Source organism: Ursus arctos, unplaced genomic scaffold, assembly GCF_023065955.2.
Source record: "Ursus arctos isolate Adak ecotype North America unplaced genomic scaffold, UrsArc2.0 scaffold_19, whole genome shotgun sequence".
Classification (NCBI taxonomy): domain Eukaryota; kingdom Metazoa; phylum Chordata; class Mammalia; order Carnivora; family Ursidae; genus Ursus; species Ursus arctos.
Window position 1 is genome coordinate 53,750,494 of NW_026622863.1, and position 18,803 is coordinate 53,769,296.

The 18,803-nt window shown below is 55.8% G+C and overlaps 2 protein-coding genes across 6 annotated transcripts; both read left to right on the forward strand.

The window, feature by feature from the left end:
* Window positions 1-1,361: 1,361 nt before the first annotated feature.
* On the forward strand, window positions 1,362-13,136 carry SBK3 (SH3 domain binding kinase family member 3). 4 transcript variants are annotated; one of them, XM_057314612.1, is made up of 5 exons: window positions 1,362-1,462; window positions 1,939-3,139; window positions 8,830-8,980; window positions 9,490-9,692; window positions 11,143-13,136. In XM_057314612.1, exons 2-5 carry the CDS (start codon window positions 3,104-3,106, stop codon window positions 11,830-11,832), a joined length of 1,080 nt encoding a protein of 359 aa, XP_057170595.1. In that variant the 5' UTR covers window positions 1,362-1,462; window positions 1,939-3,103; the 3' UTR covers window positions 11,833-13,136. The 4 variants fall into 4 exon arrangements, 3 of the variants coding, with proteins under 3 accessions (XP_057170595.1, XP_044236050.2, XP_057170594.1); XM_044380115.3 differs by having other exon boundaries at window positions 1,939-3,028; XM_057314611.1 differs by lacking the exons at window positions 1,362-1,462; window positions 1,939-3,139 and adding an exon at window positions 7,778-8,292.
* A 938-nt stretch (window positions 13,137-14,074) lies between these two features.
* Window positions 14,075-18,803, forward strand: SBK2 (SH3 domain binding kinase family member 2). 2 transcript variants are annotated; one of them, XM_026488346.4, is made up of 4 exons: window positions 14,075-14,133; window positions 15,230-15,484; window positions 17,001-17,203; window positions 17,633-18,803. In XM_026488346.4, exons 2-4 carry the CDS (start codon window positions 15,232-15,234, stop codon window positions 18,227-18,229), a joined length of 1,053 nt encoding a protein of 350 aa, XP_026344131.1. In that variant the 5' UTR covers window positions 14,075-14,133; window positions 15,230-15,231; the 3' UTR covers window positions 18,230-18,803. The 2 variants fall into 2 exon arrangements, with proteins under 2 accessions (XP_026344131.1, XP_026344132.1); XM_026488347.4 differs by lacking the exon at window positions 14,075-14,133 and adding an exon at window positions 14,231-14,321.

Genomic DNA, 18,803 nt, shown 5'->3' on the forward strand with positions numbered 1-18,803 from the left:
GGTGACAAATGTACCCTCTGGCGGGGGACACTGATAATGGGGGGGGTGAGTGAGTCGGGGCAGGAGGTCTGTGGGAAATCTCGGTATCTTCCTCTCAATTTTGCCATGAACTTAAACTGCTCTAAAAACTAAAGTTTACTGGGGCGCCTGGGTGGCTCAGCCGTTAAGCGTCTGCCTTCGGCTCAGGTCATGATCCCAGGGTCCTGGGATCGAGTCCCGCATCCCTCTGCCCCTGCTTGTGCTCTCTCCCTCTGTCTCTTTGACAAATAAATAAAATCTTGAAAAGAAATAAAAACTAAAGTTTATTAATAAAAGAAAAAGAGGAAAGAAACCCCTCCCCCAAACCAAGAAAATGATGCTGATGGTTGTTCCATGATCGTTGCTGAAAATCGCTCTGTGATCCACCGGCGGAAGGGGTGTCACACACCCCGTCACGTTCTCTGCGGCCCCGCGAGGATGCCGGCGCCACCAGAGCGGGGACTTTTTTTTTATAGTTTTGAGATAGGCTTCTCCTACCACACCATTCGTCTATTTAAAGTGTACCAGTCAATGACCTCCGGTGTGGTCGCAGAGCCGTGTGACTGTCACCATGACCAACTTTAGAACGCTGTCACCCCAGAAAGAACCCCCTGACACATTGCCCCGCAGTGCCCCATCCCCTCTAGGCCTTGGGCAGCGACCCGTCCCATTCCGGCCTCTGCAGATCTGCCTTCGAGGGCAGGGACCGTTGCTCTCATGGCCTTCTCTCTACCCCAGACCCCGCAGTCCTGCTCCGTAACTCCACGCTTATTCAACCAACCTGTCTCAACGTCAACCCCAGACAGGACAGGCCTCTGCTTGGAGGCCTTTTTCTCCCCCGCTCGTCATCCTGTCAAGCCCTTTCAGAGTCACCTGCGGGCCCCACTTTGTTCCCTCCATTAGAACAGGGGACACTTTGTTTTATGATTGCTTGCACCCTTGCCCACGGCGCCTTCTAGACTCTTCCCCAGCCGGGACAGAACCTATTTGCTTGTCTTTGCTCCGACCGAGGCCCCAGGAAATGAGTGTTGAATTTGAATGGAAACGAGCGAAGTCAGCAACCTTGCCACACATCTGTCCCAGCTCCTGGCCTGCAGACATCTCCCCACAGCAGGGAGGCCGGGGGAGGGGGGGTGTGAACTGCCGAGTCCAACTGTGCCGTTGACCCCTAGCGGGACAGAGAGGGAGAGATCTAATCTCTGCGAGCCTCCCTTCCCTCAACTATAAAACGGAGGGAGCTAAGAATAGGACCTACCTTTCCCGGCTGCTGTGAGGATTAGCACAGGGGCCGGTAACACACAGAGTTCAGTCAATGCTAGCTATAATTATCGTTAATCACGCGGGATTTACGGAGCGGTTACAAGTGCCCTCAGCCATCCGTCAGTCTCGTCCCACACACATTTCCTGAGAGAGGGAGAGAGAGTCCAGTGTGCTCCAGGGAACTGTGAGTCCTTCCGTGTGACTGGGGTGTCGGGTGAGACAGGGCGGGGCGGCAGATAAGATGGGGCACGTGCCAGCCCCAGAAGGGCCCAGAGGCCGGGCTGGGGAGCTTGGGCTCTATCCTAAGGGGAAGAGGGAGCCACGGGAAGCTATTGAGGAGAGGGACCCATGTTGTCTCTGTGTTAGATGCTTTTGGGGTGGTGGGTGGGACCCTCTACCGGGAGACACTGGAGGTCAGGAGGAAGGTGGGGTTCTGGTCCACATATGTGAGGGACCTTGGCCTGCAGCCCAGTGGACATGGACAAGGCGGTGATTCTTAACCTGTGGTCTCTAGACTTCTAGAGCATTCCAGCAGGGTCGGTCAGCCTGGATGCTGTCTGGCAAATCGTGTTTCCATTTTTCCAAAAGTAAAAAAGAAACACGGTGAAAATAATTCTGATGCTTGATTTGGTTCAATACAGTGTGTCTTCCTTATTCCAGGGGCTCAATACACTTGATTCTCCTTACGCGTCCTGGTTACGGTCTGTAAAGTCATAGTGAATGCGGCTGACTCAGGAATATGGAAGCGCTGCCCCTGGGCGAAGTACGGCGTTGGGTTCTCGCGAGCCTTTGTCACAGTATTCTCACTAACCGCTCAGTACATAACCTTGTTTTCCGTGGGTTCTGTTTAAAGACACCTTACTTAATACCGTTGACTCGCTCACACTGAACTCACGGCCAACGGCCTGAAGGCTCCCTAACACATACTCCTCGGTAAGACCCACCACAGCCTTCTTGCGCCCGGGAGCACCAGCCAGCCCTCCAGCGCTGTGCTTGGTGGCCGCTTTCAACCACAGAGTCACCAACAAAAAAGCAGAATACTGCGAAAAACGTGGCACTAGCCAGGCTGCAGGAAGGACGCTTGTTTGCAGGGGGACAGGTGGAACGAGAAGGCAGAGGGTCCCCGTGTGCACCCATGGCTGGCTCAAACTTTCAGCACCCAGCGCGAGCCCACCAGAGTGCCGTGATGGTGACTTGAGGACTGCAGGCAACTTTCCGTGGGCTGGCGAATTGGAAATATGGGATCCGCAACGACTGTAATTGACTGAGTATCCAAAACATCACGGCATCATGTAATTAATACAAAAATCATCAGTGAGAGAGTTTACATTCTCTTTTTCGTGCTAAGTCTTTGAAATCTGTGGTCTGTTTTACACTCACAGGACTTCTCAATTTGGACCAGCCACATTTCAAGTGCTTAAGAGCCACATGTGGCTGGTGGCTTCTGTATTAGACAATGCAGGTCTCTATGGCTTTCTTCAGATTCTCACAGGGGCCTACGATTTCAAAAAATGACAATAAAAGGTCAATGCCAGATAGAACCACCTTGGAGAGCACGTGGCAGTACCAACGTGTGCCCCTCAGCGCGGGGGCAGGACGTGTGAGAATATTCTTTGCATCCCTGCTTGTCAGAGTGCAAGATGGGAGTAACACAGAGTGCCCGGCATCAGAAGGACGGGTCCCTAGAACACGGCAGGTTCCCAGGCTGAAACATGCAGCCTCTCTGCAGAGGAAAGAGCCTGAGCTCCATGTAAGGACACAGAGAAAGCTCGCAAACAAGGGTTGAGCTTGTGAGGACAAAAGCCAACGGCAGAAGGTCGCAGACATGATACTATTTATACAACATTTAAGCACAGGCATGGTGAGACCCCCTATAGTAGCTGTGTTGATACATAGGAAGCAAATGCATTTTTAAATGAATAACAAATACCTCCTTAGAGACAGTGTTACTTCAGGGAGGCAGAGGAGAGCCTCGGAGCACGGTGGGTAAGTACGCCCCAGGTTCCAACCACAGCAGAAAAGTTCTCTGTCTTCAGCTGGACAGTGGTGGACGTGTAGGAGCTCGTTATATTATTTGGGATATTTTTGCTGTGTATGGCCAAAATATTCCATTGCGTGAGGAACCTTAGCAAGGTTTTGTGCGGCTGTGCCCTACGGTCGGGCGCAGTGAAGGTTGATATGCGTGGCCTGTCTGTGTCTTGGAAAATAACAGCATCTACATCCCAGGCAGGTCGTGCGGATTAAATGTGATTCCTGTACGGGTCTGTAAAGCCCCAGAGCTGTGCCGTTGTCCGCGTCGCCATCAGAGTATTGGGATGATCCTTAATGATAATGACATCATTAAGCACTCACTCTATTCTAGGTGCTGTGTTGAGTGTTTCCATCTGTTATTTAATTAATTAATTAATTTGAGAGAGAAAATACAGAGGGAGAGGGAGAGAGAGAGAGAGAAGCAGACTCCTTGCCGAGCAGAGAGCCCAATGTGGGGCTCGATCCCAGGACCCTGAGATCATGAGCTGAGCCAAAAGCAGACACTTAACTGACTGAGCCGCCCAGGTGCCCTTCATCGATTATTTTATTTAGGAATATTTACTCAATGTGCATAGGAGCCAAGGGGCACCACTGGTCACCAGAGAGAAAAGAGAATTACTGTTTCAAAAACAGGAGAGAAAGCAACCCTGCCTTCATCACCAGACTGTCAGCCACATCATGATAAGGATTAAAAGCCAAGATTTTGCTTTGCTAGTTTATCATCTTATTCTTTCTTTTTTTAAAAAGAAGATTTTATTTGTTTATTTGACAGAGAGAGAGAGAGCACAGGCAGGGGGAGGGGCAGAGGGAGAGGGAGAAGCAGGCTCCCCACTGAGCAAGGGAGCCCCACGTGGGGCTTGATCCAGGACCCCGGGATCATGATCTGAGCCGAAGGCAGAGGCTTCACTGACTGAACAATCCAGGTGCCCCCATCTTATTCTTCGTTTTTTGGTTTTTTTTAAGATTTTATTTATTTGGACAGAGAGAGAGGCAGGGAGAGAGGGAACACAAGCAGGGGGAGTGGGAGAGGGAGAAGCAGGCTCCCTACTGAGCAGGGAGCCCGATGTAGGACTCAATCCCAGGACCCTGGGATCAGGCCCTGAGCTGAAGAAGATGCTTAACCAACTGAGCCATCCAGGCACCCCCTCATCTTATTCTTTCTAGACAAAACAAATCAATTCAATGTTACCACTTTTTTTTTTCTTTTTCTATTGATCTTTTTTTTTTGGCCTAAGATTGGGTTGAGAGGGCAGGTGGGTTAAGCTGTCAAAGGCACAGTCTTTGAAGTATAACTCAATTTTTTATGTGATCTTTCCATTTATATTTTATTCATTAAAGTTATTTGGAAAAAATATAAAATATATAAATAATAGGGGCACCCAGCTGGCACAGTGGGTGGAGCACGCGACTCTTGATCTTGGGGTCATGAGTTTGAGCCCCACATTGGGTGTAGAGATTACTTAAAAATAAAATCTTTAAAATATATGTCTAACAGGGACACCTGGGTGGCTCAGTCAGTTAAACATCTGCCTTCAGCTCAGGTCATGATCCCAGGGTCCTGGGATGGAGCCCCACATCATCGGGCTCCTTGCTCAGCGGGGAGTCTGCTTCTCCCTCTTCCTTTGCCCCTCCCCCTGCTGTGCGCTCTCTCTCTCTCTCTCCCTAATAAATCAATCTTTAAAAAAGTAATAAAAATATACATAACACATAAGATGCTCTACTATATATAAGATGGTATATATTATACATAATATAATTATATACAAGGTAATGCATTATACATCTATTATTGTATTATATACAATATATAACATATTATAAATGTAACATACACTATAAATGTTAAATGTTTCTTTGACGATAATGCTCTGGGTAGAACCTGCCATTACTCCCAACTTGTAAGGAGGAAACTGAGGTACGGGGGCAGTTGGGTGCTTGAAGGACAGTGCTCACTGGGCCAGGAGGGACTGAACTAGAACAGTCACTGGAAGAGTCCTTGGGGACTGGCGGACAGCAGACACAGGAGGGGACAGGCGGGAGGCCTAGAGGCCAACTTTAATGAGGGGTGTGTGCACCCTGGTGCCAGAACTGGAGCCTCCCCTGCCCACACCTGCCTTCTCCAGGTCACTCCGGGTGACCCTGTGGGGTGGCGTTGCTAAATGGGGAGGTGCAAAGCTCCCCAGATCATCAGTGAGCCTCTCAGGGGGCCGGGGAGGAGCAGAGGCCTGCAGCCTCCCCCCTCCCCCTCCTCCCGGCAGACCCAGGTGGCTCTGCAGGCTGACCTTCTGGCTCCGAGGTAGCAGCTGCTCCATGGTCCCCACGGCCCCCTGCGCACACACATCCGGCCCCAAGTCCCTAGGAGAAGAATTCATCTCTGGTCGGACATGCAGGGGTCTGCCTCCCTCAAGCTGCACGGAGAGGGGACAGAGAGAGGCCTGGAGGCCCCAGACCCTCATGGAATCCTGACTCTGCCTCTCACTGTCTGCTGGCCAATGCCTCTGCTGCTCCATGCCTCAGTTTCCCCATCGGTAATTTGGAAACCATCATTCTACTCCTCCAGGGCTTACAGGGAGAATTCCACAAAGTCTTAAAAAAAAAAAAAAAAAGCCAAGGCCTGGCATCTGGCATCTGAGAGGCATTGAATAAATAGTCATCATTGTATTTATTCATTTTAGTTTTGGTTTTTGAATAGGTAACCCATGCTGGGGGAAAAAATTCAAATAGTGCAAAAGGCACAGCAATGAAAACTCCCCCCGAAGCTGGGTGTTGACATAGATCACTGACCCAACTACAGCAGCAACAGAGGATTTATTTGGACAAACTGGGGTGAACAGGAGTGGGTATCAGCTGATTTTCTGGAATTACTGTTAAAGCCACTAGATGCGATTGACAAAAGCAATGCCGTAGAGCTGGAAAGGGTCCTAGCTTTCATAGAGATGCAGACCCCGTGTTGCAATAATTTCTCATGCTGTCTGTAGTGTATGTGACGACACTTAGCTTTTTATGGGGAAAAATGTCCAGCACAACCAAACATAAAGAGTAGAGGATCCCCTTCTTCGCACTTGGTAAGGCGAGTGCTGCTCCTGTCCCAGCGTTCCCCACCCCGCACGCATTCTTGGATTTTCTCTTGCCGGAATATTTGAAAGCGAACACCAGGCGGCATACCGTTTCACCCAAAAAGATTTCAGTAAGCTGTAATTTACCTTGAAATACTTCATTCCCCCCACAGAAAACAGAGATACAGCGAGCATCGGAAAAAGTCGACATGTGAAGTGTGGTCAGTACACTGGAGGCGGTCCCTGTTGGGGGTCTTTTGACTTTTCTGCACCTTTGCAAAGCTTTTCACCGTCAACCCCCCCCCAAAATCAAAGAGCAAAGGAAGATCTCTCTCTGCCCCCTGCCCCACCCCCTGCCTGGGTTCCCAGGGACAACGTTGGAGCCAGTTTCCCGGAGTCTGGGTAGCGTCGTTGCCATGTCTTTATTAATAGCAGGGTTGTAGTAGTAGGGAAAGCGAGTTGGGCAGAGCTCAGGGCTGTGAGTCACTCGGACCTGGCTCAGGTCCCACCAGACACCTCCTCCCACTCTGACCTTGTGTAAGGCGGTCCCGGCTCACAACCTCAGTTTCCTGCTCTGTGAACTGGGGATAAATCTCCACCCTTTCTGGATGGCTGCGAGGATCCAGGGTAAAGCCCTTCCCCAGCCCCTGCCCAGAACCAGGCTCACAGCAGGTGCTGAGAACAGGAAAGAAGTCCTTTCCCTCAATGCATCTCTTGGCTATTAGAGCTCCTGGGTCTGAGGGAGGAGGGGGCTGGGGGCCTAGACTCCTGGTCTGAGGGAGGAGGGGCTGGTCTGGACTTCTAGGTCTGAGGGAGGAGGAGGCTGGGGTCTGGACTCCTGGGTCTGAAGGAGGAAGGGCTGGGGGTCTAGACTCCTGGGTCTGAGGGAAGAGGGTTTGGGGATCTGGACTCCAGGGTCTGAAGGAGGAGGGGGCTGGGGGTGGGACTTGACATTAAAGAGCACGGTTTTGGGAACAGTCTCCCTGTTTCCTGGAGGCCAGACTCCCATCCCATGGAGGAAGGCAGAGAGCATGGAGCTCTGGGTCTCCTATCCCAAGTAAGGTATGTGAGGGAGCCCTGTCTCCCCTTTTCTCACTGCCGCCAGGCCTGGCCCTTGGGGGTTCACAATATGTTTTGTCCCCTCTGTCCTGGGACCAGAGCCCAGAGTGCAAGCTGGTCTAAGTTTGGAAGGGGGAGGGAGGGGGGCAGCGGGTCAGAGGGGGTGAGGGAGGGGTGTGGGGGGGACAGGATGTCTCTGAGCTGTCACACACACCCCTGTCCCGGGCCCAGAGAAAGGGAGGGACAAAGGCTCTGAGAGAGAGTCAGGAACAAAGACAGGAGGAGGGAGACAGAGAGACACTGGAGAGAGCAGGCCAGAGCACAGCCGAGCAGGAGAACAGAGAAGGAGGGAAAGTGTGGGATATCCTGAACGACAGACAGGGGTGACAACAGTGGGGAGAGAGTGGGGACGAGAGACAGGATAGGGAGACCCACCTGGAGATCCGAGAGCTGGGACAGGGGCCAGACCGGGTCAGGGAGACTGGTGGAGAGAGAGTCTGGGAGATAGACAATCACACAGAAGCAAAGATCCTACGAGGTCAGAGAGGGGAAGGAGGTGTGAGACGAAGCAGAGAGATCGGCAGGATAGTACAGACAGACACACAGAGACCCGGGCTGACAACGAGGCAGGAGCCCGGCAGAGCACGGCAGATAAAAATCCTCCGACTTAAACAGGCAGAGGGAGACCGAGGCAGACCCTTTCAGACGGTCTCTAGACCTTGGCTCTGTGGGGCGAGGACCTGTGGGGTACAGTGGAACACGGGCAACCCAGACAAGGGGTGCTTGCTTGCACAAGGCCCAGCTGATGTCAGGGGACTCTGCAACGGAGCTCGGGGAGTCTGAGAACCATGAGGATGGGGACCCGGAGGTGAGAGACGGGAGACACGGAAAGAGAAAGAAAGAGAGATGCAGAAAAACAGTCAGAGATAGATGCGAAGAGGGATAGTGGACAAACACACAGAGAGAAGGAACAGACAGGGAAACAGAGAAACAGCAGAGACCCAGAATAACACAAACCCGAGGGCACAATGCAAGACTGAGGCCGTCAGGGCAACGGACTCAGAAACAAAGAAGGGGAAGCACAGGGAGAGGATGGAGAGAGAGATGGGCGCAGTGCGGGTTGCGTTAGCTGAGGCTGCAGTCCCAGCTGGGGCTGGGGGCTCCTGGTGGTTCCCCCTGATGGTGGTGGGCAGGGTCTCTGAGACAATCACCCCTAACCCTGCCAAGACACAAAAACAGGTGGCCCAAGGCTGGTGAGTCACTGTGACTCATTCTCCTCCCGGGGGACAATGACCCCATCACCCTGGCACCCCCACCTCAGCCCTGGGCTGGACCTCCAGTTTCCCCCACTGCTCTCAGTGGGCCCCAGACTCACCCCGTCCCCACCTCTGCTCCTCTCTGACAGGAGGACACAGCTACAGCCCTCCAACGGCTCGTGGAGCTGACAGCCACCAGGGTGACCCCAGTGAGGAACCTCCGTGTCCTGTACCGTCTCATCCGAGAGCTCGGCTCCGGCTCCTATGGCCGTGTACTACTTGCCCGGCCTCGCCAAGGAGGTGAGTTTGGCCATCGAAGGGCAGACTCCAGAACTTCCCCATAAGAGGGTTCTCAGAAGCCACTGAGACAAGGAGCATCCCCAGGAGATGATGGAAACCCTTGATGGGAGCTCTCAGGAAGTTAAGAACGCTTTGATCTTCCAATGAACAGACCTAACCCAAAGACGGTTGACTTGCCTGAGGTCACACAATAAGGCAGGAGCGCAGTTTGGATTGAAGCCCAAGTCACCACGTCCCCTACTTTATTCAAGAGAAAGCTGAGGCTCAGAGTGGGTAAACCAGTCATGCAAGGCCACAGAGCAGAATAGGGCGTCCTCAGGGAAGGTCGCCTTCAACCCCTAATTCACACAAGGACAGACTGGAAGCAGAGAGAGGTCAGACACTATGCCCTGCCGCTCTTGCTTTACACACGAAACATCTGCGGTTCAGAGCGGTTCAGCAGTTTGCCTAAGGCCCCACAGCAAGACCAGAGCTCCCTGAGTTCCCTTCTGCACCCATCTCCCTGGCAGGTCCTGCTGTGGCTCTGAAGCTCTTGCGTCGGGACTCGGTCCTGAGAACCACCTTCCTGAGAGAGTTCTGTGTGGGCCGCTGTGTCTCGTCACACCCAGGCTTACTCCAGACCCTGGCAGGACCACTGCAAACCCCCCGACACTTCGCCTTCGCCCAGGAGTACGCGCCATATGGGGACCTCAGCGGGATGCTGAAGGAACGGGTGAGGCGGGTGGGGAAAAAAAGGTCATCCTTTTTTTAACTCATGTACAACTGTGTCCCTAACCCATTTCTTTCTCCAATCCTGACACCCAAAACAGTGTTCAACCTAGCTCTGCCCTAAGCCCCCAGACACCCTCCTTACTTCTAACTCTCAGTGCGATCCCATGCCTAACCCTAACCTAATCCATCCAACCACTCCAACACGAGTTTGCATGGGCAGGGGGTTGGGGTTGGGTTGGGAATGAGATTAGGGGTGGGATTTTAGTTAGCACTGGGATTGGGAGTGTGGGTGTGGGTGGAGTTGGGTGGGTTGATTATAGATTGGTAATGGGCATGAAAAGCACAGGTGGGGTTGTAGAGTGAGGCAGGGATGGTCGAGGATATGTATACAGAATGAGTTGGAGATTGGCTGAAATGAGGTTCTCTCTGGTGAGGAGACCAGGTTAGGGCTGAATCCATGAGCTTCTGGGGGTACGTGAGTTTGAAGATTAGGGTGGGGCCATGTTTAGCAATAGATTTTGGATTTGAGATAGGGTTGGAGCTAAACAGAAGGAAAGAAAGAAGGGAGGCAGACAGATGAATGGGTAGAGGGATAGATGGATGGAAATACGGGTGGATGGGTGGATGAAAAGATGGATGGCTTGATGGGTGGGTGGATGGGTGAAAGATGGAAAGATGGAAAGAAGGGTGAATGGATAAAAAGATAGACTGATGGGTGGTTGGGTGGATGGATGGATGGAAAGATGGGTGGATGATGGATGAAAAGATGGATGGTGTGATGGGTGAGTGGGTGGGTGGATGATGAAAAGATGGGTGAATAGATAAAAAGATGGACTGATAGGTGGGTGAATGGGTGGATGGATGGTAGATAAATGGAAGGAAGAATGAAAGGATGAATTTTGGATATAAATAATTGAATACATTATTGGATTGCTGACTGGTTGGTGGAATAGAAGTTAAGCAGAAACCCTGCTGTGTAGACTGTTGAGTGGTTTGACAGATGGATTGCTGCCTAGCTGCCTGGCTAGCTGGATGGATAGATTTCTCAATCCAATGATGAAGAAAAATGACTTCAGAAGGGGTCTGAGTTAGACACACCATCTAAATTAGTAGGAACTAAGATTAGGATTAAATATGAGATTTGGGTTCCCACTGGAGATCTGGGTGTTTGGGCTAGAGGAGATAAAAAAGGTAAGGAGTGAGTTTGAGTGTTAGGGTTAGGGGAAGTTGGGTGGAAGCTAAAAGACCTTCTGGTTCAGTCTGGGGTTCCAGTGAAGACCTACTGGGGGCTGGTGTACAGAGAGAGCGGCTGTGTGGCTGACAATAATCCAGAGAAGGTGTGGGGGACACTAGAGTTGGCCACTGGTCTGGGGTTCTGAATTCTTGAACTCCAAGAAACCAAATAAAGAAGAGGACAAGGCACCCTGACCTTCATCTCTCCTTGACCCCAGGGCCTCCCAGAGCTGCTGGTGAAGCGGGTCATGGCCCAGCTGGCCGGAGCCCTGGACTTCCTCCATGGCCGGGGGCTGGTCCATGCGGATGTCAAACCAGACAACGTGCTGGTCTTTGACCCCGTCTGCAGCCGTGTGGCCCTAGGTGACTTGGGTCTGACCCGGCCTGAGGGCAGTCCAACCCCTGCCCCACCGGGGCCACTGCCCTCCGCCCCACCCGAGCTCTGCCTCCTACTGCCTCCTGACACCCTGCCCCTGCGACCAGCATTGGACTCCTGGGGCCTGGGGGTGCTTCTCTTCTGCGCTGCCACTGCCTGTTTCCCTTGGGATGTGGCACTGGCCCCTGACCCCGAGTTTGAGGCCTTTGCTGGCTGGATGACCACCAGGCCCCAACCCCCTCAGCCACCCCCACCTTGGGACCAGTTTGCACCCCCAGCTCTGGCATTGTTCCAGGGGCTCCTAGACCTGGATCCCGACACTAGGAGCCCCCCACTGGTTGTCCTGGACTTCTTGGGGGATGACTGGGGGTTAGAGAGGAACAGAGAGGGACCTGGGAGCTTGGAGGGCATGTCTAGAGAAGATGGGGAGGAGGAGGAAGAGAGGGGAGCAAGCCTGGAGGAGTGGACAGACGAGGAGGAGGAGGAAGACAAAGATGGCAGGAAGACGGAGACAGATGGGGGAGCTCCCTGACCAGGTGACTGAGACAGGTGGTCAGAGCCTGGGCCAAAGGCCCCTCCCCCAGCACCACCCCCCTGCCCTGGCCACCTGGATGGAGACAGCTGCTCCCAGAAGGCCAGAGATGGAACACATTGCATCTCTCCCTGCTGAGGGCTGGACCGGGACGCACAATTCCCCTCTCAACTGACAACTGGGGAGTCCAAGACCCAGTCCCTCCTCCCTCAGACTGGGAGTCCAGCCCCCAGCCCTCCCCTCTCTCAAGGACCCTTCCTCTTCCTTCTGTCCTGAATGTGTCTTCTTGAAGGAAGGCACTGTTTCCCTGCAGACACATTTCCCCAGTGCAGGGACATGCTGAGGGCCTCTCATGGAGTTCTGATGGGGCCAGTCATCCCCAGTAAGACCTTGTTGACTCTCACCATCCACGGCACTAAATCTGAGCTTTCCAGATCCAACACCATTGAAACTTCACTCTCTAACTCCTCCATTTCCCTGGGCTCCGGGTGACACTGGGAAAGCTCATCTCGTCTGGACCTAAATCCTTGCACACACACACACACTTTCCTGCCACAGCCGTCCGCACACCCTGTATCCTCCCCTGAGAATGCCTTTCTCCAGCTCCGTGCCTCCAAGCCTTCTCCAGCCTCGTCGGGAACTATATCCGGCGATCTAGGTCTCCCATGTTTTTTGGCCTCACCTGTTGGGCTGTCCAGGATGGACTGGGTTCTTCTCATTCCGACATCCTTTCGGTTCTGCTCCCGCCTGAGGAGCGATCCTGCTCCCTGCCGTGCCAGCTTCCTGCCAGCACAGAGCCCCGAGGTGTGTGACCGTCCCAGCTTTGTGGGCCTCGGCGTCTGCACTGAGAGCCCAGGCTGGTAGGGATGAGCGTGCATTCACCTGCGCCAGCCCGGGCCCCATGTGCCTCCTGCCCCGCCTGATGCCTGATGCTTCTCACCTGTGGGGCCAGGGCGAGCATCCGACGCCAGCTCCCAACCCAGCTCCGGGTCAGGAACAGGGAACGGCTCCCCCTCCAGGGCAACCAGTCCTGCGTGCTTTCTAGACTCAAAAGAGTGGGTTCGCCAAGCACAGTGTCCTGGATCGGACCCCGGGACAGCAGAAGGTTGTTGGCCAAAGGGTGGGTGAGACAGGCAGGGTCTAGCGCCCAACCGGTGATTTCTTTGTTTGGACAAAGTGCCGTTGGCCACGTGAGATACCAACCTTGTGGGGCCCTGGGGACAGCCTGGCAGTTCTCCACACAATCCTTCCAGCTGTTCTGGAAATCTAAAATTATTCCGAAATAAAAGGTTTGTTTAAAAAAATTAAAGGAGTTCACAGTGGTCATCTTGCTGTAAACCGGGGGATCAGATGTGGCATTCCAGGCCCCCAGCCCTCCTCCCTCAGACCCAGAAGTCCAGGCCCCCAGGCCCTCCTCCCTCAGACCAGGAGTCCAGTCCCACGTAGAGGATGAAATCATTTCTCTAGTTTGCCCCTGCCTTGACCCCACCCAGCTGCCCCATCAATGCCCCATTGAAAGGTCAGACACAAGTGTTTGGTGAGGGGTGTCCAGGGGATGGGACACTGGGGTCCTGTTTGGGGAAAGGATGAGACAACCAGATTCCAGAATGATGCAGTGAGAGATGATCTCAGAGTTGGGGCAGAGGGGAAGCAGGTGGTGGAGCAACTGGGAGAAACAGGGAGGGGAGGTCCTGGTTCTGAGTCTGCAGGCTTCAAAGTTGGTGGGGGGGCTAGGCAGGAACTCCTGGGTCCGAGGGAGGAGGGGCTGGGGGTCTGGACTCCTGGGTCTGAGGGAGGAGGGGCCCCGGGGGACCTGCACTCCTGGGTCTGAGGGAGGCGGGGCCGGGGGGACCTGGACTCCTGGTCTGAGGGAGGAGGAGGGGCTAGGGTCTGGACTCTTGGGTCTGAGGGAGGAGGGGAGGTGAGGGCCTGGACTCCTGAGTCTGAGGGAGGAGGAGGGGCTAGGGTCTGGACTCCTGGGTCTGAGGGAGGAGGGGAGCTGAGGGCCTGGACTCCTGCGTCTGAGGGAGGAGGGGCTGGGGGCTGGACTCCTGGGTGTAAGAGTGGAGGGGACTCTGGGGCCTGGGTCTGGGACGTATTTCTGGTGGCAGCCAGTTCTAGGAGTCAACACACGATGTCGCTCTGGCCCTAGTGGGGTAAAAGAAACGAGTCCAGGGGCGGGGCTTAAGACCCCCTAGGTGGGGGCGGGGTCTGCTCCTGGGCAGGCCTCTGCTGGCATGGGATCTAGTTCTGGGCACTGACCACAGCAGGCAGCGAAGGGTCAGGCAAGCTTTGGAGAAGGTGAGGTTTGGAGGCCGGAGCCCAGGTCAGGAGGAGGCAAGGGTTAAACAGCCTGAGGTGGGGAGCACCTGATAGTGAAGCCTCACAGCTGGCCAAAGTCCTGCGTCCCTCAGAGGGTCAGGAGCTGAACTTTGAGGCTGTAGAGTGGTTGAGTGTTAGGGAGCCAGAGTCTGGGAGTCAGAAGATATGTGAGTTGTATAAGATTCCAGGAGAGGGGTGGGCTGGCTGTCCAGACTGCCGGTCTGACGGAGGAGGAGCTGGGGGCCTGGGTCAGAGGGTGGAGGGAGGTGGGGGCCTGGACTCCTGGGTCCGAGGGAGGAGGGACTGGGGCCTGCACTCCTGGGGCCGAGGGAGGAGGGGCTGGGGGCCTGCACTCCTGGGTCTGAGGGAGGAGGGGCTGGGGGCCTGGACTCCTAGGTCTGAGGGAGGAGGGGCTGGGGGCCTGGACTCCTGGGTCAGAGGGAGGAGGGGCTGGGGGCCTGGACTCCTGGGTCAGAGGGAGGAGGGGCTGGGGGCCTGAGCTCCTGGGTCAGAGGGAGGAGGGGCTGGGGGCCTGAGCTCCTGGGTCTGAGGGAGGAGGGGCCGAGGCTGTAAGAGTTGGACCCCAGACGTCTCAAGGACTTGGCACTTCCAAGTGCTTGCTTCCATCCTGGTCCCAGGCGTCCCCAAGGCCCTGGTGTGCGCAGCCGCCCTTCCCAGCCCCTGGAGGCAGAGAGCACCTGTTTGCTCTTAGGAGAAAGAGGCTACCCATCCACCCCCAGGGCCCAAGTCTGTTTGCTTTGGAAACAAGGTGGTGGGTGTCTCGAGTTATCTGGTTCATCTTTCATCCTTGGGCCATTGGGTGGCGCCAGGATGTGGGGGCGGGGGCGAGAGACATCTGTGACCTTAGGCTTGACCTCACCCCAACCAGCAACTGGTTTCCCCACTCCTCAGATGCCTCTAACGAAGAGGGAGACTGAGTCACAATGGAAAGTGCCAACGAGCCCCCAGCCCCTTCTCCCTCAGACCCAGGAGTCCAGGCCCCAGCCCTTCCTCCCTCAGACCCAGGTCTAGCAGGACCTGGGCCCTGGGTCACTGTCTCTACTCTGCCCTGCAGAGATGCCCGGCAAACAGTCAGATGAGAAACAGGTGGAGGCGGGGGCTGCTGAAAACGTAGCTGAGGAGGACCTAGGGGGCCTCACGGCAGAGGAGCTCCGGCAGGGCCAGGAGGCAGCCCTGGAGCTAGAGGACATGATGGCGCTAAGTGCCCAGACCCTGGTCCAAGCCGAGGTGGACGAGCTTTACCAGCAAGTGCGTCCCCTGGGCCAGGGCCGCTTCGGCCGGGTCCTGCTGGTCACCCATCGTCAGAAAGGTACCAGGGCCTGGAGACAGATGCAGGAGGGTCAGCGGGTGGTGGAATGGGCCAAGACAGGTGCCAGCCAAGGCCAGGGAGTCTGTAAACAGGAATCAAGTGTTGCCTCTGCCCCTTCCAGGCTGTGTGTTCTTGGGAGCCTCCCCTACCCTCTCTGAGCCTCAGCCTTCTTCAAAAATGTGGGTGATGATTCCTTCTCTGAAAAAACCGTGATTCTCTGAGCACATGTTGATGGCTTTAGTTGCTGGTGAGAAAGGGGAGCTAACAGCGTCACCCCCCATGGCTAGCTTAGCGGTCACCGTGGGGATGGTTCGGAGCCATGCCATGTGCCAGACCTTCAGCAAGGCCAGCACGCGGTGGGTGTACAGCACACACTCCCCCCACCCCTAGTCTGGTACTTTCCTGCCAAGCGAGCACGCGTCCTCTGTCCGGGGAGGGGGGGCTTGAACAGAAGTTCATTTCCCCACGGTTCTGGAGGTGGAAGTCCGATCCAGGTGTGGGCGGGGCTGCTTCCCCCGTGGCCGTCTCCTCCCGGTGTGTTCACACCTGCGTGTCTGTGTCCATTTCCTCCTCTAAGGACAGCGGTCACAGTGGACTAGGGCCCACCCTAGTGACCACATTTTACCCCTTTCAAGACTCTGTCTCCAGATACAGTTATATTCTGCGACACGGGCAGTGAGGACTTCCACCTACGGATTTGGGGAGGGGGGTGCACAGTTCAGCCTACATCAGAGAAAGATGCAAAGAGCAAGAGATCCAGACGTGGGTCATCACCAAACTTGGAGGCACAAGCCATAATGGGGCACAGGGGCCCTGCTTCATTCCACCTTCTGGATGCCTGCCCCTGGGCTGGGAGGCGCAGGGGCTGAGCACTCACAGCACAGAGGGACAGACACCATCAAAATAGAAGGTGGCATGTGCCATCATGGCAGGAGTCCAGGGCATCCCAGATGCTTGGAAAAGGCGCTGCTGCGTCCAGCTGGGGAACGGGAGAAGAGTGGTCAGCGCGTTAGGCAAGGAAGTGACCTTTCTCCCTCCCTCACGGGTTCCTGGTGGGTGAGGCTGGGGCCCCGGCAGCGGGTGACTATGCAGGTGAAGAAAGCCCAGTTCCTGCATCCAGGGGACTTACACTCCAGGACACTGTTGGCATAGTGATTCCTCGGTGGGATGGAGTCCTCATGGCAGAGTGTCTTTTCTGCCTTCCCTGTGGCTTTTGGGCATGGGTTTGCTGGAACGAGGAGCCAAACGAGGTCATTTGAAGTTGAGTTCAGTTTCCCAGGGGCCCCCTCCATCTGCTCAACACAGCAGAGCAGAAACTCACCAAAGCCTGCATTATTGTTAGGGTTAATCACCACTGACGGCGTGTTCGTGGCCACACTGTGTCAAGGGTGGCGTGGCAGGGAGGCAGGGTTTGGAGGAGAGGGCAATGGCGTGTGGGAAAGAGTCTGGGCTGGGGGGCGGCCAGGGCGACCCTTGGCTCTCACACTCCCTCCACACCTGTCCCTGCTGCCCCCAGGCACAACCCTGGCGCTGAAGCAACTCCCAAAGGCCTCCACTTCTCTCCGTGGCTTCCTGTACGAGTTCTGCGTGGGCCTCTCGCTGGGCACGCATTCAGCCATAGTAACGGCCTACGGCATTGGCATCGAGTCAGCCAACTCCTACAGCTTCCTGACGGAGCCTGTCCTGTATGGGGACCTTATTACCTTCATCCAGCCCAAGGTGGGTAGGTGGCGCCCGAGCAGACCCCCAAAGGCCCCTCACTGGGCCTCTCTAGAGTTCACGGGCACCACAGACCCAACACTGTACTCTAGTGAGATTCACCTGCCCCCATGGACTCATCCCAGGCCACGCTGGGGTTCACTGGGCCTTGAGGGGATCATATTAGACCTCCCCAGGGCTCACAGTGCTTCACAGGGTCACACTGGGCCTCACAGGGTCGCACTGGACCTCATAGGGTCTCACTGGGCCTCACAGTGTCTCCCAGGGTCACACTGGGCCTCACAGGGTCACGCTGGGCCTCCCCATGGCAAGTCTGTTGGAGGTCCTTCATTGTCCCGGGCCCGCTGGGACTGAAGAACAGCTGCACGGCCTCAGTTCCCTGCCGGCTGTCCAGGGAGGGGCAGAGGCCCTGACGCCAATCCCCCACAGGTGGGCCTCCAGCAGCAGGCAGTCCAGCGCTGTGCGGACCAGCTGGCCTCGGCCCTGGAGCACATCCACTCCCGTGGCCTGGTGTACCGGGACATCAAGCCCGAGAATGTGCTGGTGTGCGACCCAGCCTGCCAGCGGGTCAAGCTGACCGACTTCGGCCACACGAGGCCCCGCGGGACGCTGCTGCGCCTGGCTGGGCCACCCATCCCTTACACGGCCCCCGAGCTCTGCTGCCCCCCGCCCCTCCCCGAGGGCCTGCCCATCCAGCCTGCCCTGGACGCTTGGGCGCTGGGGGTCCTGCTCTTCTGCCTTCTCACCGGCTACTTCCCCTGGGACCAACCCCTGGCTGAAGCCGACCCCTTCTACGAGGACTTCCTCATCTGGCAGGCGTCTGGCCAGCCCGAGGACCGTCCTCAGCCCTGGTTCGGCCTGACGTCTGTGGCCGACAGTCTCCTGTGGGGGCTGCTGGACCCTCACCCCCGGAAGAGGAGCCCAGTGAGCTCCATTCGGGGCTACCTGGGACGTCCCTGGAGGCAGAAGAAGGAGGAAGCTAGTGAAGAGGAGGAGGAGGGGAATGGAGAGGAGGACGGAGAGTGAGGGGGGACAGCCCGAGCCCACCTTGCCTGCAGAGACTCGGAAAGGGAACCAGGTGGGCCCCACATCCTGAGGTCACCTCTGCCTTCTTGTGGTGGCTTTTGGCTTCTCTTTTGCCTGTTTTCCCCTTTCCGCCTTCCTTACCTCCCACATGGGCATTCTGTGCCCCTCCTGTGGCCTGCGGGCAGGGGGGTCCCTGAGACTGCCGTGTGTCTGTCTTGCCGTCCCATCTTCCCCAGGGCTTTGGCACCTGCTGTTCCCCTTGCCCGCAGTCTTGTGGCTCCTTCCCTCGCCTCCCGCACAACGGGGTGCTTCCGCTGCCCTGCTCAGTGAGGCCTGCTTGGCGGGAGGCCCTGGCCCATGTTCCCACTGCCTCTCTCTCTTCTGCTCCCTTTCCTCTGTGACGCTCATCCCCTTCCAGCTGTCCACTTAGGTCAGTGTGGTTCTTCTGCGTGTCCTGCTGCAGGGGGCAGGGGTCCGGCCCAGCCTGTGACGTACCCCACGTAGCCGGAGCCATATTGGCCCGAACAAAGGGGCCAGCAAATGTTTGCTCAATAAATGAACCCATCTAGTTCTA

Coding starts and splice junctions, on each gene's coding strand:
- SBK2 (XM_026488346.4), top strand. CDS start 15,232: ATGCCCGGCAAACAGTCAGATGAGAAACAGGTGGAGGCGGGGGCTGCT. Junction 15,485..17,000: donor GGTCACCCATCGTCAGAAAG/GTACCAGGGCCT, acceptor TGCTGCCCCCAG/GCACAACCCTGGCGCTGAAG. Junction 17,204..17,632: donor TTACCTTCATCCAGCCCAAG/GTGGGTAGGTGG, acceptor AATCCCCCACAG/GTGGGCCTCCAGCAGCAGGC.
- SBK3 (XM_044380115.3), top strand. CDS start 2,735: ATGCAGGTCTCTATGGCTTTCTTCAGATTCTCACAGGGGCCTACGATT. Junction 3,029..8,829: donor GGAAAGAGCCTGAGCTCCAT/GTAAGGACACAG, acceptor CCTCTCTGACAG/GAGGACACAGCTACAGCCCT. Junction 9,693..11,142: donor GCGGGATGCTGAAGGAACGG/GTGAGGCGGGTG, acceptor CCTTGACCCCAG/GGCCTCCCAGAGCTGCTGGT.